This window comes from Corvus moneduloides, chromosome 5 (assembly GCF_009650955.1).
Source record: "Corvus moneduloides isolate bCorMon1 chromosome 5, bCorMon1.pri, whole genome shotgun sequence".
Classification (NCBI taxonomy): domain Eukaryota; kingdom Metazoa; phylum Chordata; class Aves; order Passeriformes; family Corvidae; genus Corvus; species Corvus moneduloides.
The window spans coordinates 11,089,818-11,104,642 of NC_045480.1; the positions used below are offsets into that span (position 1 = coordinate 11,089,818).

Below are 14,825 nucleotides of genomic sequence, written 5' to 3' on the forward strand. Positions count from 1 at the left end.
CCGAAATATTGCAGTCAGATAATTTCAAAGACAGGTTACATACCAGGGAGGATCAGACATTAGTGTAAATGTCCATGTGACTGCGAGAAGCAAAAGCCACTGACTCAAGGACTATCTCATACATGTGCAGCTGAAAATCTGTGCAAGTGCATAGAGAGAGCCCTGAAAATAGAGGTAAAACTAAAACCTTACGTCATGACCAGTGTCTCATCTCCAGGTTCACTAAGTAATCCATCTACAAAGACAGAAGTGCTGGTAAAATTATGTGTGCTCCAGGTCTGGCCTTCATCTATGCTGAACCTGTAAAAAAGAAGAAATGGCTTTCATTTACAACTATTGCTATACAAACAGAATGCACTTTAAAAAATCCCCTCACTACTAAAGCTTAGGATTTTTGATCAAAAAAATACAGTATGCCTAGACAGTGCATGACATTAACGTGATCTTCTTCTCAGCAACTTATCCAGGAATTCCCATTTTTATGAGAAGGTGTGATAAATTCTCCACAACAATAAAATTTCTCAGCCCAATTAAAAACTGAGCTCTGTCAACAAACTATCTTGCTACCTTGACTATTCAAAAGCAAGTTAATTCACATTTCATTCTTTCTAGTAGCCTCTAAGCTATAGACCTGTTCAGCAGAGGCCAGTGAAACACGAGAGGCCAACTGCGAAAACATGGGAGTTGCAGTAACTCCAGGCACCAAGATGATGATGGCCCTTCACAGCTGCTACCATCCACTTAAACATTTGCAAATCATACTGATGAATCAGCAAAACATATTTCAAAACGTATTTCAAATGTGCATCCAAAATTTATGAGTCAAAGTCTCTTTCTTCTGCACATTTCCTCCAGGTCTTTTGGATAGTAGGCTAACAATGGCTTTCATCCCAGAAAACCAGGCACAGAGCTTAGTTCCTACTCGTGTATATAACACAATTCTGCGAAAACAAACAATTCACAAGCGATGAAGATGTCTTACAGTTTTTTATGCTGAAGATTATAGTTCTGTGTGCCATTACACAAGGTTACCATGTTTTGCTGCACTATTGTGCAGTCTAAAACTAGATATTTTATATCAAAATGCTTTGCAACAAGCTTCTTATGATTGATGCATTATGCCATGGTACCTTCAGCACCATGAAGTAATCTTAAGTAAACCTCCAACTGCATTTTGTTGACTTAATGAATGTTAAATTAAGATGACCCCACCTGTGATTCATACATGATCACATTGAAATGCTTATCTTAAACTCTGAACTTTGCCTGAGGTCTTGAATACACAATAGCTCTACTCTAATTGACTGTAGGATTACTTGAGTATTTTCAGAGGGATGGAGGTGTCTTTGATAGCCACAATAACTCCACCATGGTCCAAGTACAAGATGTGGTGCTCTTCTTCAAAGACCTACAAGTCAGACAAAGAAAGGCCAGCTAAGCAAATGTACAAAACAGCTGAAATAAAATGAACAAGCAAAAAAGAATTAAGAGACTTATGTTTTGTAATGTCCACACTTCAAACTGAAAAGGACATAAAAGTCAGGTTAACTCTTATATTTCTCCCAGCTGTAAAAGAGAAGAAAGTTAAGCAGGTGAATCAGAAAATGTTCAGGTTCAAATCACAGTCAGATTAAACTGCCTAAAGTGATTTTAGCCCAAGCTTACATTTCTCATAGTATGCATTCTGCATTCCTTCCTGTTATATATCACCAAGTGACCCATCACCTTTCTTTGGTGTTTGCCATATTCTGTGTATCCTGAAGAATAAAATGCTTTGTAGTTTAATTCTAAGAAAAAAAGGAAAAGAACTGCTGTCTGTGACTTTCTCACATACTCTCCAGAACCTACAGAATGTGAAATAAGTGGTGCAAGGATGTTTTCCTCATTTCCAGTGTCAGTGAGTTTAAGTTAAAATATTATGTGATGTACCATGGAGGCCACTCTGAATTTGGACCAAAATACACGTACTATTGATTTAATGGTATAAAGGATTAAAAAATTCCTAAATTATTTCAATTCCTTTTCTAGAGGTCATCAGCAGTACTAAAATAAAAGCACAGGTTTCCTGTTTTACATCTCAAATCTGTTTTAAGACAGAATACTCATTTTATTAACCTGTGAAAGTTCATTTAACAAAGAAGCAAGTGATACATGAGAATTATCACACACACTTAGCATTTATAGACAAGCATGCAGTCTTCTATGTGCTTTGACAAAGCAAAGGTGAAAACCATAAAGGTTAGCTTTACTTTGCCTTGTGAATGAAAAAATACTGACAATACTAAATTTTCTTTTTTTGGCAAAACTAAATGCTACATTTAGAGGATTTCTCAGCAAGACTGAACCAAAGCTGGGGTGAAAATATCTTACAGCACACTCACCATTATTTCAAAAGTAGGAAGCACTTAATTTGGGTTGAGAACTCAGTCTTCCTCTCATCTATTAAGAACATATTTTATGGGAATCCTAGGGCTTCAAGTGTCTGATCGGTTTTTCAATGTTGCCAATTTACAGGCAAAACCCCGACATGAGGCATTTATAGTCCTATCTACTTACTCACCCAGCTGTGCATTTTAGAAGAGAATTCAGTAAAGGACAGACATTAATTTTAGATGCACTTCAAAAGGATGAGAGCAGCTGGAGACAGATAAGCAAGCAGAGTTTCGATTCTCCTCTAAACTTCCCTCAAACCAAACTGCAACAGTATGTGCTGGGACACCAAGTCTTCCAAAGCTTCACCACCATGCTGAAGAAAAAGGAAGCTGATATCTGCACCACTTTATACAAATTAGCCCTTCCCAGAAAAGCACCATGGCAATTCCTCATGTACCATTTTAACACCCTGCTTTAGCACACTATAAAGCACAGAGGACACACTACGGGCATATTAATGACATTGTTATATCATGTTCTTCTTGCCCACACTTCAAACTTTTTATAAACAAAATGTATGAAAGCCATATGAAAACAATTCTTCATCTTCAATACATTGAAAAGAATTAGCAGTTTCATGCCAGTTCATCACAAAAGTAAATACTTATCTCTACTTTCTGGAAACAAAACCAAGGCAAACAGTTTGCAAAGGATCGAGGGAAAGGTGGTCCCAGTGTGAGAGATGAAGTTCAGACCCAAGAAGATGAGATATGTGAGTTCACAATAGGCCACAAATTCTGATATACATCTCTCCACTAACTAAAGCAGGCAGTAAATCTATTCAGATCCTTACTAGTAGCCAGTCACTACTGAACAAGATTTTTATAAACTATTTCTGTAATTTTTTGTGCACATTCTGTGCTTTATAATCACAATGTCAGCTTCTATTCTGTCCTCTTCCTTCTGCTCTAAATGCTTTTTTTTCTATGTCTGTCCCAACAACTTCTGCAGCTATTTCAGGTCAGAATATCCATTGGAAGAAATTGGGCTAGCTCCATGAAATCAGTGAGAGCATGTTTAAGTGATCCTAGAGAAATATATGCCATACAATTTGCTTTGCAATACAGAAGTTCAAAAAAATAAAATTTCCTGAGATTACTTTTTTCTTTCATCAAGTGATATCCATTACTAAACTCAAATCTGGAAACAGAAGCTTTTCTACACAGAATGAGCCAGTTGGACCTTCTCAGGGCTGAAAAGCTGTAATTACATCCTTTTATGTTGCGCTTAGAAGTGTTACCATCTATCTCCTAAGATGCCTGCAGGAAAACATGTATTCTCACTTAACCAAAGGTTTTCCAAGTTGCTTTGATACACAAGGATTTGACACAGATAAATAATATTCCAACAAAAAAAAGCATCAGACTAAAGCTCCAGAGATCTAGATTTAGTTCTTAGACATCCAAAAGGCTTTCTGTGTAACCTCATTAGCTTAACTGAGCATTTTGTTGCTGCAAGAGCTACTTTGGCAGCAGATCAAATGTGAAAGGTTTATTGTTGCTGACTTTTTCCTTTTATTTATGCCATTTCTTTTGAAAGCCAGACTTTTCTCTTGCTCTCTTTGCTGTATCTCAAGTACAGTGTTTTAACAGATGCTGGTGAAATAGCAGAAGCAACCACAACTGTGAACACAAATCAGTATTAGAAAAATAATAAAAAACCTCATGTGTATACACAAGGTAATCCTTAGCACTTAACAGAGTATCCTAAGAGTTCATGCTCATTAAAACATTTTTTGATATTGTTTTCCTGGTGTAATAGAGAAATCTTTCAAATAAACATGAGTTCACCTTAAGCTACATCTTCATGGTCCACTTGGCACTTAAGTTAACAGTTGGACCTAACGATCTTAAGGGTCTTTTCCAACCTAAATGATTCTATGATTCTAAGTCCACATAGTTCATGATAATGCCAAGGTGAGATCTCCTTCTTCTACAGTCAGTTCATGGCATGGATGTTTAAGTTACTTGCCAATCACCTCCTAAACTACTGCTATTTACAGTGCAATGTTGTAGAGTACATAGCTCCAAATTTAATTTTTTTTCTTAAGAAAAGAGTGATGGTTTCAAGATATATCAACAATCACCTCAGCCACAAAAGGCAGAAGAACAACTGGAACCAACTCAAGTGGTATTGTGGTTACTTATAACCACAAATCTTGTTTTTATTTTTTGTGTGAGCTGGCACAGGCAGGACACAGGAACAACCACAAAACCACAGATGAAATTCAATAATAAATTTATTCTCATTACCTGGCCAACCAGGTGAGCCCTGAAGCAGCACCTGGGCAGAGACACACAAGTGGGGATGAAGACACTGCAGAGCTCAGTCCATGCTGGAGGATCACCCAGCCTGCTGCTTTCAGCTGTATTTCAGGGGTTTGCACAGGTGTAATTTACCACTCTGCTTTGGTCTTTGCTGAAGCAGGGCAGGGATCTCAGGCATGTTTGATACTGTGCCTCTATCACAGGCCTATGTTATCTAAACACAGACGTTTGACTTGTCCAACACAGAAGACCAAATACCTACTAGTGTGAGTGTGATATATGTGGGTTTTGACACTGGAGCTGCATGTCATGTGGCTGTGTTTTCAATCCTCCTTACCAACCTTCTGTTGGTAACCTTCTGTTATTTTCTCAAACATTTCCATTTATCACCAGAATTTACTTAATTTCACAAAACTCTCATTTAGGCATTCGTTTCTACCTATGAACACTGCCTCTGTTAATAGGTAAGTCATCCTGAACCCTTATATGACCACATCAAATGCAAGCTACGGAAATAGGGGTTCAGTTGAAACCAAACATAGAATCAGTAAATTTGGAAAAGACTTCTAGGACCGTCCAGCCATGAACCATGAGCACTGCCAAGTCTGTCTAACCATGTTCCCAAGTGCCATATTAACACATTATCTGAACACTTCTAGAGATGGCAACTCAACCACTTCCCTGGGCAGCCTGTTCCAATGCCTGACCATATTTTCAGTGTTTTTCCTAATTTTCAATCTAAACCTTCCCTTCTGCAACTCAAGTCCATTTCCTCTTGTCCTGTCACTCGTTACCTGGGACATGAGACCAAACCCCACCTATCTACCCCCCAATCTCCTTTCAGGCAATTGTAAAGAGCAATAAGGACCCTCACAAGCCTTAAAATAATTTAAGTATATATAGATGGTCAAGAAATTATGGAAAAAAATGATCAGCAGATTGTTGTTAAAGTGAGAATGGATTGCAGACTCAGGTCCCAGTTAAGAATCAGAAACTGTCAATTTTGTCATGCTAATGTAAAGAAATCTTCCCAAATGGGGTGCCAGTAATGTCAAGACATCAAGGGCAGTCATTTCATTATGTTAAGTACTGATAAAGTTTGTAATTTTGCATTCAGTCTTATCATGCATCAGGAGAGGAATGCCATATTAGACAGTCGAACCAATGAGCAAAAAAAAAAGAAAAAAAAAAAACACTTCAGAAATTTGGTTCATTAGGAAAATCAGTGGATTTGAGTTTGCTGTTTCCAAGGGGAAAATCCCTATATTCAGCATAGACCTGATAATCACCTTTTAACATCTAAAAAGTTATTCAAAGGTGACAGGAAACCACTCCTCTCAAAAGGTAAGAGGAAAACTTGTACAATTTGTGAAACTTCAAGAACAGGAGCAAAAGGAACAGTCAGCTTATGTCAAATATTCAGAAAAATCTATGAAGAATGGTGAAGCACCATGAAGCCAGAATCTCCTACAGGGAAGGATTAACAAATAGTTCTGAGAAACCTCCTGTAGAGACGTTCCTTGTATGTTTGATGCTGTCTCAGAGCACACCGTTGAATTACAGGATCTTTAACCTTCCCCAAAGTCCTATAATCCTTTGAACCAATACTGCTATTATTTCAAGAAAGGTTTATTTAATTTCCTGCAGTACATTTTCTCCTAAGTCTCTTACGTTTGCTTTTCTGCATTCTCTGTCTCTATACACAAGCCCACACTGCTCCTTTTCTCCTCTGTAAACAGCTCTGCAACATCATGTGAGCGTGTGAGAAAGGTGCCAGGCCCTTGTTAATGACAACCACAAAGTCTCCAAGGCAGAGACTTAAACTCAGACAAAGAGTTGTGCCAAAGCATGGGATTTCACCAGTTCACGAGACCTGCAATTTACTGAATTATCTAAATTCCTTTACCACCTGACTGAAGCCTTTTCTTTTGTTGTATGAATTCCAGCAGAGAAAGGAAATGTGCTGCTGTCCTCTGGAAGAAATGATCATGAACAGTGAGGCCATAAAATACATAAAATAATCTACAGTTTCATTCTGATCACAAATATTAGAATTGAGTAAGCTCTTTCAAAGGCTTCATAGCAGTTTTAATTAAAATAAAACTAGCGATGTTTGCCATTTTGACTGCCACAATGAGGGATCAATTTATGGTTGATTTTACAGCATAATTAGGCACCTTAGGGTCAAGTTTCAACACATATTATTTACCTGAGTGTCTCTGCAAATAAAAACCATTGAAAATATTAATTTGATCTCATTCACTCGTTTCTTCTTATTTTTCACCCCAGAAAAACTATAAAACTTTGGCAAATGCTGACAACAAATTATGAGAGGCCTCTAGGAAGTATTAAACAACACAGTACCCACTGTAAATGCTGGAAGGCTCTTGCATTTAAACACCTATTTATTGTATGCTAGATTTCAAGAAGGTATTTGGTATAAAATTTTATCTTTTAAAAATCAAAGGACATTTTCATTAAAAAAATAATCCATTTATTTTTAAAGTACTTTGTGGAGTACTAGTGGCACCCTACCATAGTAATATAAGAAACTGTCTGTATTTTTCTTTTTTAATCTCAAATTCCCCAAGCTCAGTAACACTACTGAGAACATTTTCACACTTAATGGTTCTCAGAAAATAAAAAAAATTTATTTCAGTTGAACACTACAATACTATTTTAACTGAAATGATATCATTTTTTTGAAAAAAAATTTTTTTGAGGGTGCTTTTTTTTATCCTGGATATATATTATAAGTAGAATCTATATGATACTGTGAATTGTTGATATATACATATATAGAGAAAGAAAATATCCCTGTGCTGAGTGTATTGGGTTTGCACGACAAGGTTTGGGTAGCAGGTTAGTCTACAGAGGTGGCTTCTTTGAGACACTTCTAGAGAAGCTTTCCCACATTGGACAGCCAGCACCAGCCAGCTTCAAGATGGACACACCACTGCTCAAGGTAGAGTCAATCAGTGACAGCAGCAGCACATTTGGGATTATGTATTTGAGAAGTGCACAACAGCAACTGCAGCAGGAGTGAAGAGCTGAGAATATGAGAGAGGAACAGCCCTGCAGACACCAAGGTCAGTGCAGAAGGAGGGGCAGGAGGTGCTCCAGGTGCCGGAGCACAGATTCCCCTGCACCCCCCAGTGCAGCTCATGGTGAGGCAGCTGTGCCCTGCAGCCCATGGAGGTCCATGCTGGAGCAGAGACCCACCTGCAGCCCCTGGAGGACTCCACATTGGAGCAGATGGATGCCTGAAGGAGGCTGCAACCCCACAGGGAGCTGATGCTGGAGCAGGTTTGCTGGTAGGACTTATGGTCCCACAGGGGACCCATGCTGGAGCAGACTGTCCCTGATGGGCTGTAGCCCATGGGAAGCACTCATTCTGCAGAACTTATGGAGAACTACAGCCCATGGAAAGGACTCATGTTGGAGAAGTTGATTGAAAGCTGTCTTCTTTGGGAGGGACATCACACTGAAGCAGGGAAAGAGTGTGAGTCCTCCCCTTGAGGAGGAAAGAGCAGCAGAGACAACGTGTGGTGAACGGACTGCAGACCCCATTCCACATTCCCCTGTGTGACTCAGGGTGAGGAGGTAGAGAATTAATGAGTAAAGTCAAGCCCAGGATGAAGGGCGAGGTAGGGGGAACATGTTCTAAGATTTGGGTTTATTTCTCACTATCTAGTCTGTTATTCAAATTAATCTCCCCCAAGTCAGGTCATTTTTGCCTGTGATGGTAGCTGGTAATCAATTTCTCCCTGTCCTTATCTCAACCCATGAGCTCTTTGTTATATTCTCTCTCCCCTGTCCAGCTGAGGAGGGCAGTGACAGAGAGAGATCGGTGGGCACCTGGCATCAAGCCAGGGCAAACCCACCACACTGAGACAGAGCAAGTTAGGAAACAATACATAATAAAGGTGATATGCTTTAACTGACACTAATCAGTGGAAGAAAAAGACATCCAAAATTCAAATAGCATTACTACATCATTGTTGTCTTTTTAATACTTTGGTATTTCTAGTCCCTGAATTTATTAAATCATGCTAAAAGACTTTAAAAAGTTTTTTTTTTTTTAATCTTTTTTCACTTTCTCAGTTCCAATGAAGAAAAAAGTTTATGCTAAGTAACAGCTTTCAGACTATGAAGCAGAAGAATTTTTGCCTTTGTACCTAAGCCATGTCTTTTAGCTTGGCATGTTTGTACTGCAAGACCTAGCCCAAGTCCACTTCATCATTAGCATAGGAAGATTACTTAAATTATTAAAAACCTAAACAGACACTATGTTTTTTGCATAAGATACTTATAGATCTTTAAAGAGACCAAAATATTTTAACTTTAGCAGAACCTGACAGCCTGATCAATTTGAGTCTTTGCAAATCACCTTCTTAATCTCTTGGTTTCTAAGCAAACTGGAGATGATAATACTACCTCCTTCAAAAGAGTATCTAAAGATTAGTTAAGCATTACATAATTCATCACATTTGGTACATTAAAATTATTTCCAGGTTCCTTTGATGATTTATGCTTCCTACCTGACGCCACGTGTTCCCACAGTCAGATGTTATGTACATCTCTTCTTTATACTCAACCAGCTGGGACCCCAGGTTACCTGTCACAAAAGAGGAGAAAACAAGGGTTGCATCCACATGAGCAAGAGAGATTGGATCTAATCCTGATGCAAGTTTGAGTAAGAAGTTTCCAGTTCAGAGCAAGAACTAAACTCTGACAAACAGGCTTACTTCATTTCTGGTAGAACCAGCTAAACCCTTTAAAAACATATATTTGCACATTTGTACAATTTCAATGTCTTCCTTTCCACTGCTATATTGTCCATAGGTGGAAGAAATGAGGCTTAATTCTAATACAGAAATGCAGAAGTCAGACCAACATTTTAGTTTTGTTGCTGCATGCTGAAAAATTATTATAAAACAACATGTATTTAAGATGTAAGTATGAAACATGCATAAACTCAGAAGCTTTAACCTTAACCTTAATCACATTCTGTAAAGTTTTTGAACTGAAACTGTTAAATGAAATACTCTAAGACTTGATGAAGTGGTAGCTAGATCTAGATTCTGGTGAAATATGCAACATGAAAAAAGGGGGCAGGGCTTCTGAAAAATACAAAAGAATTGAAAGAAGAATTACTTGATTTACCTAAATATTGACTAGGAAGCCACTGAATATTTTGACAAAAAGTACTGAGGAGAGTTCAGATTCCTGCAAAACTAACAGAAGTGTTAAACTTTGGGAAGATGACAGCAGATGCAGTCCCAAATACAGAGATCTCCATATTTGAACATGCAGTATTTCAAATAGCAAACTATTAAACCACTAGGCAGTCTACAGCATTCTAGGGGAGAATCAATCATGGCACAATATTCTGTCTAAATTATATCCTCCAGGGGATTTTGACTCAAATACATGCTTTGCATGTTTTTACAGTAGAAATAAGATAAAAATTATCAGATCCTCTTAAACAGAAGAGACGATGAAAAAAACACTTGAGATTAGGATGGCACTATGAAATTTCACTTGTGTGTTATATAAATAGCTGGTTTTTAACCACTAAACCAGATCTGCTTATGCAGAGTGTGCTTACTAGTGCTGAAAGGTTCCCAAGAGGAATGACAGGGCCCACTGCCCAAAACACCCACTCCATTTAGACCATCAAGGTTGCATGTGCTCCACTCTTTAACAGGATAATAACTTTACATCATTTAAACCTAACTACATCCTGGACAGGATTGGGATATTTATATTGAATCAGGGAATTTATAGGAGTCAGTTAATTCCTTTCAATTGCAACTAATATTTCAGAAGATGCCACTTCCCATTCTTGGCCTTTTCTTGGGTTTTCATCTTTACAACTCACTGCACACTCTCTCATTTATCAGATAATTCAGCACAGATTTAGTTGGTCATAGAATCACAGAATATGTCGAGTTGGAAGGCATCCATCAGGATCATTGAGTCCAACTCCTGGCCCTGCACAGGACACCCCAAGGACCACACCAGGTGTTTGAGAGCATTTTCCAAATACTTCCTGAACTCAGACAGGCTTGGTGCTGTGACCCCTTCCTTGGGGAGCCTGTTCCAAAGCTCAATCACCCTCTGGCTGAAAAACCTTTTCCTGAAATACAACCTACACCTTCAGTGAATATTATCCAATGAGATAGTTCCAAAAGGAAAGCTTAACACATTAATTCAGTTATATTTTCTCCCCAAATACAGGTTTAAGAGTAATCTGATCACTAGAAAGAGATATGAATGAGAAATGACCCCCTCAAGGCTGAAGGAAGGCAAGGAAGATCTGTTTCAGTGCTTATACAAAATACATTTATTTTGCTATTCTTACTTTCATCTGTTATAGTTTTCACTGGTATATCATCTGCAAATGGGCATATTCTTGTGCTTCTGCAGTTAATCACAGAAAGTTTTCTATGGGACAGCTGAGAACAGAAATATTTATTTGCTTGCTAGAATCTAACGTACTGCTGTCAATCTACACCCTTCTTTACACAGATAACTTTAACAAATGCAGTGTTAGTTTTGCTGCTGGGTAAATGCTGTTTATTTACCTCTTTTCACCACTTACTGAAATCTACTTGCATAAGTAGGTCTTTATTTTGAGCATTGCTAGGGATCTGCCCTTTAAAGAATTCAGTGGCAAATTGCCTTGCTAATGGAAAATTAGTCTGTAAATTAAACAGCATCTACTTGTGCTTCATTAAAAGGCCTTTTCTATCCAGCTGATATGGTAATGATATTAGCAACAGTATTGTAATTGCAGCTCTGTTAAAAGAAAGACATGACCTCCCACTTCTGATTTTACCTTTACTATCTTTTCTTGGTAAAAGAGAAAAAGGAGTTGATGAGCTCAGTTAAAATTCCAGAGACTTGTCATTCTGCCTAAACCACAATTGATGCCAACAGGAACAGAATCTGGGACACTGCTTTGGGAAAAAGGACTCCAGTGATGTTTGACCTTTGAAAATTGTCTGTCCATAGGCCAAGGGTGGAAGCCCAGAAGTGGTGCATGCAGGACCTGCTGATGGTTGACACAATGTTTAATTGTGTCATTAATGAAGGCTGCAATTTTCATTACTTCCAGATTTTATGTAACACAGAGTTATATGACATAAATTCACAAACTTTGCAAAATCAGGTCTTCAAGCAGACAAAAAAGGTAAACACCTTTCTGTAAGGAAGGATAAAACTTTTCAGTGCAGTTGGAGTTTGTTCTGAGGGTACTGCAGACCATGGCTGGCTGAAAAACAGCTTAGGTGGATTCAGAAAGAAAAAGGAGGTGAGGCCAAAAGAAGGAAAGGGGAGACAGGCAGGCTCCTGCAAAGTGCGGTGGGAAGCACCCATGCAGCCAAATCTGAGAGGTGACAGGCAGATGGAAATTTCCACAGGAACACATAGGGATGCATGATGAGTTTCATAAGTCACAGATAAGCCACTCTGAAAGCTGTTAGCTTGAAAAAAGTAGAACTGGAATAAAACCAAGTCCTTCAAAGATCTAAGTGAACAACACCCACAACTCCCTACGCTTTTATTAGCAAACCTTTCTATTTAACACGTCATGCAAGAGTCATGCTTTCTTTAGTTAAAAAGTTACATTGTTTTAATTTTATTTTTCAATAGGTTAATAAAAAATTAACTTCAAAGATTTGGAGAATTTTGTTAGTTTTGAGATTTAAAATAAATTGCATAATTTTAGGCCCTAGGTACCTTGCAGTGTGTTGTGTTACTGGATAAGCCAGGTAACTAAACACAGTGCATGTAATGGCACCCCATAACCCCCTTTACAACAGCTCCAATTTGCATCAAATGAAATGCAAAAAATCCTGACATTAATAACACTGCAAACAAACAACTGCAAAGCCACAGCAGCACTCAAAGTAGAACTGAGACATCCTGAACCTTTCCATGACATATCTGAGGAGAATTATAAAACATATTTGTGGTAAGTGTGGAGGCCAATCACATATGAGCACAGCTGGCACTGTGATCAAGTGACACAAGAAGGTGAGAAATAAACAATTATGCTCAGCCCAAGACTGGAAGCCAAAAATGTTTAAGTACCATTCCCACCACATTCTGAAGTGTTTAGACTGGACCACAGCCCCCAAATATCTGTGTGTTCTTTGCCTGGTTTGCCACACCAAAATCTGTGCTTCTTATTACAGCTGTAAATATCTGCAGTAACTCCTCAGGTGTGCCACTACAGCACAAAAACTCTTCTACCATTTTAGTGGCTCTGTGTTAGATGCATCTGGGGGAACAAGTAAATGTAATGTAGTACACTGAAGGCAACTCGGGTTCATACTGAAAAAGTTACTGCAGCTGGAATGGATAATCAGCTGCAGGCATGTGCTGGTTTGGGCTGTGGCAGAGTTAATTTTCTTCACAGCACCTGGTACAGGGCTGTGTTCTGGACTTGTACTGAAAAGGGTGTCGATGATAATACAAGGATGTTTTCATTACTGCTGGGCAGTGCTTACACAGAGTCAAGGCCTTTTCTGCTCCTCAACCCTCGCCACCAGAGAGGAGGCTGGGGGTGCACAAGGAAGTGGAAATGGGCACAGCTGAGACAGCTGACCCCAGCTGACGTGGGGATATTCCAGGCTATACGTCACCATGCTCAGCAATAAACTGGGGGAGAGGCTGGTGCAGGGCCACTGCCCAGGGACAGGCTGGGCACCAGGTGATTGGAGTTGAGCAACTGTTTTCATTTGCATCACTTCTCTTTCTTGGGATTTCTCTCTCTTTGTCCTTTTCCTTTTAATTACAATTTATTATTATTATTTTACTTCCATTATTAAGCTGCTCTTACCTCAATCCATGAGTTTCTTCACCTTAACCCTCCCAATTCCCTTCCCCTCATCCTCCTGGATAGGAAGTGAGCAAGCAGCTGTGTACTGCTTAGTTGATGGCTGGACTTAAACCATGCCAAGGCTATATTAGCCAGTACCATTTATACAAGTCTAACATGACTTTTGGTCAAAAACTCCTCTGACACATGACTGTTTTCCACCCAGTTTCATGAAGTTTTGTTTGTAATACAAAAGTTTCACAAGTTTGTCTTACAATATTTTGTTGGAAAAAATTAACAATATTTCATATTCTTTTGGTACCTAAATGACTCTCATGTGCGTGTCTTCTCCAAACCAATGCCTGGGGCACCATATACACCTGAATTGTCCTTAAGCACTCCCCCAAAGCTTTTTGTCACCAATATAGACAGGCGATTGTGCTAGATGGACTGTCAGCCTGAGTCAGTATGGCTCTGCTGTTAGGTTCTGACACTGCTTCTATTCAGGAAGCAAAAGGAAACATTTTGGCCTGCATTTTTGAGTTTTTGATTAAGGACAGTCATTTTTTCATTTCCATTACTTGCATTCTTAGAAACCTTGTCAAACCATATTTTGGGATACACTAAATCCTCTTTTGCTTTTTCACTTGTCCTGAGTAAAGGCTGATTTTAAGTAACTGCATAAAATCACGTGTTCCATCCTTGCAGGGGTGGCACTACCAAAAACTAGAATACAGAGGCACTATACTGTTCAGCATAGTCCTGCAAGCTTACTGTATCTCTGCACATGACAGTTTAGCAGCTGGTAGCACAGGGATGTGAAAGAAAACAATGTATTTCAGTGCTGTCTGGGGGCCAGCCAAGTTCTCGTGAAAGGTGGTAAAGCTATGAAAAACACAGCTCTTAATGCAGATCTCAAGAGTCAGGCATTTTGGTAGGTTCTTACTGGGTCACAACAAGTATGAAAGATTACTTCATTTAAAATTTGCTATCAATTTACATGTTCTAAGTGCTACTTATTGCTGTGTTAATCCATATTTTTATATGTGGCTTTGGACATGTTTACAGTAAGAAGAAATAAGCCCCATGTGCAATGCTTAGATAATCCTTCTAATATGGAAAATCTTTTTCAGTCACTTAAATTTATCATACAGGCAGACACCTATTCCAAAAAGAGAGAAGTGCCTTGCCGGGATTACTGGTAATTCATACAGCTGTAACATGGTTTCAGGCCATGCACAATAAGTTAAAATGTCATGGTTTGTAAGCTTGTAGTCACAATGTAGTACAAACTT

The 14,825-nt window shown here is 38.7% G+C and overlaps 1 protein-coding gene across 5 annotated transcripts in view; it reads right to left on the reverse strand.

Annotated features, from left to right (window-relative positions):
- Window positions 1-14,825, reverse strand: part of SORCS2 (sortilin related VPS10 domain containing receptor 2) — a 549,849-nt gene that overhangs the window by 56,698 nt on the left and 478,326 nt on the right. For all 5 annotated transcript variants that reach the window (XM_032109885.1, XM_032109884.1, XM_032109882.1 and 2 more), the window contains exons 12-14: window positions 9,242-9,318; window positions 1,317-1,408; window positions 193-300 (exon numbers count right to left, since the gene is read on the reverse strand). In XM_032109885.1, coding sequence (XP_031965776.1) covers window positions 193-300; window positions 1,317-1,408; window positions 9,242-9,318 — 277 coding nt within the window. The remainder of the gene's footprint in view (window positions 1-192; window positions 301-1,316; window positions 1,409-9,241; window positions 9,319-14,825) is intronic.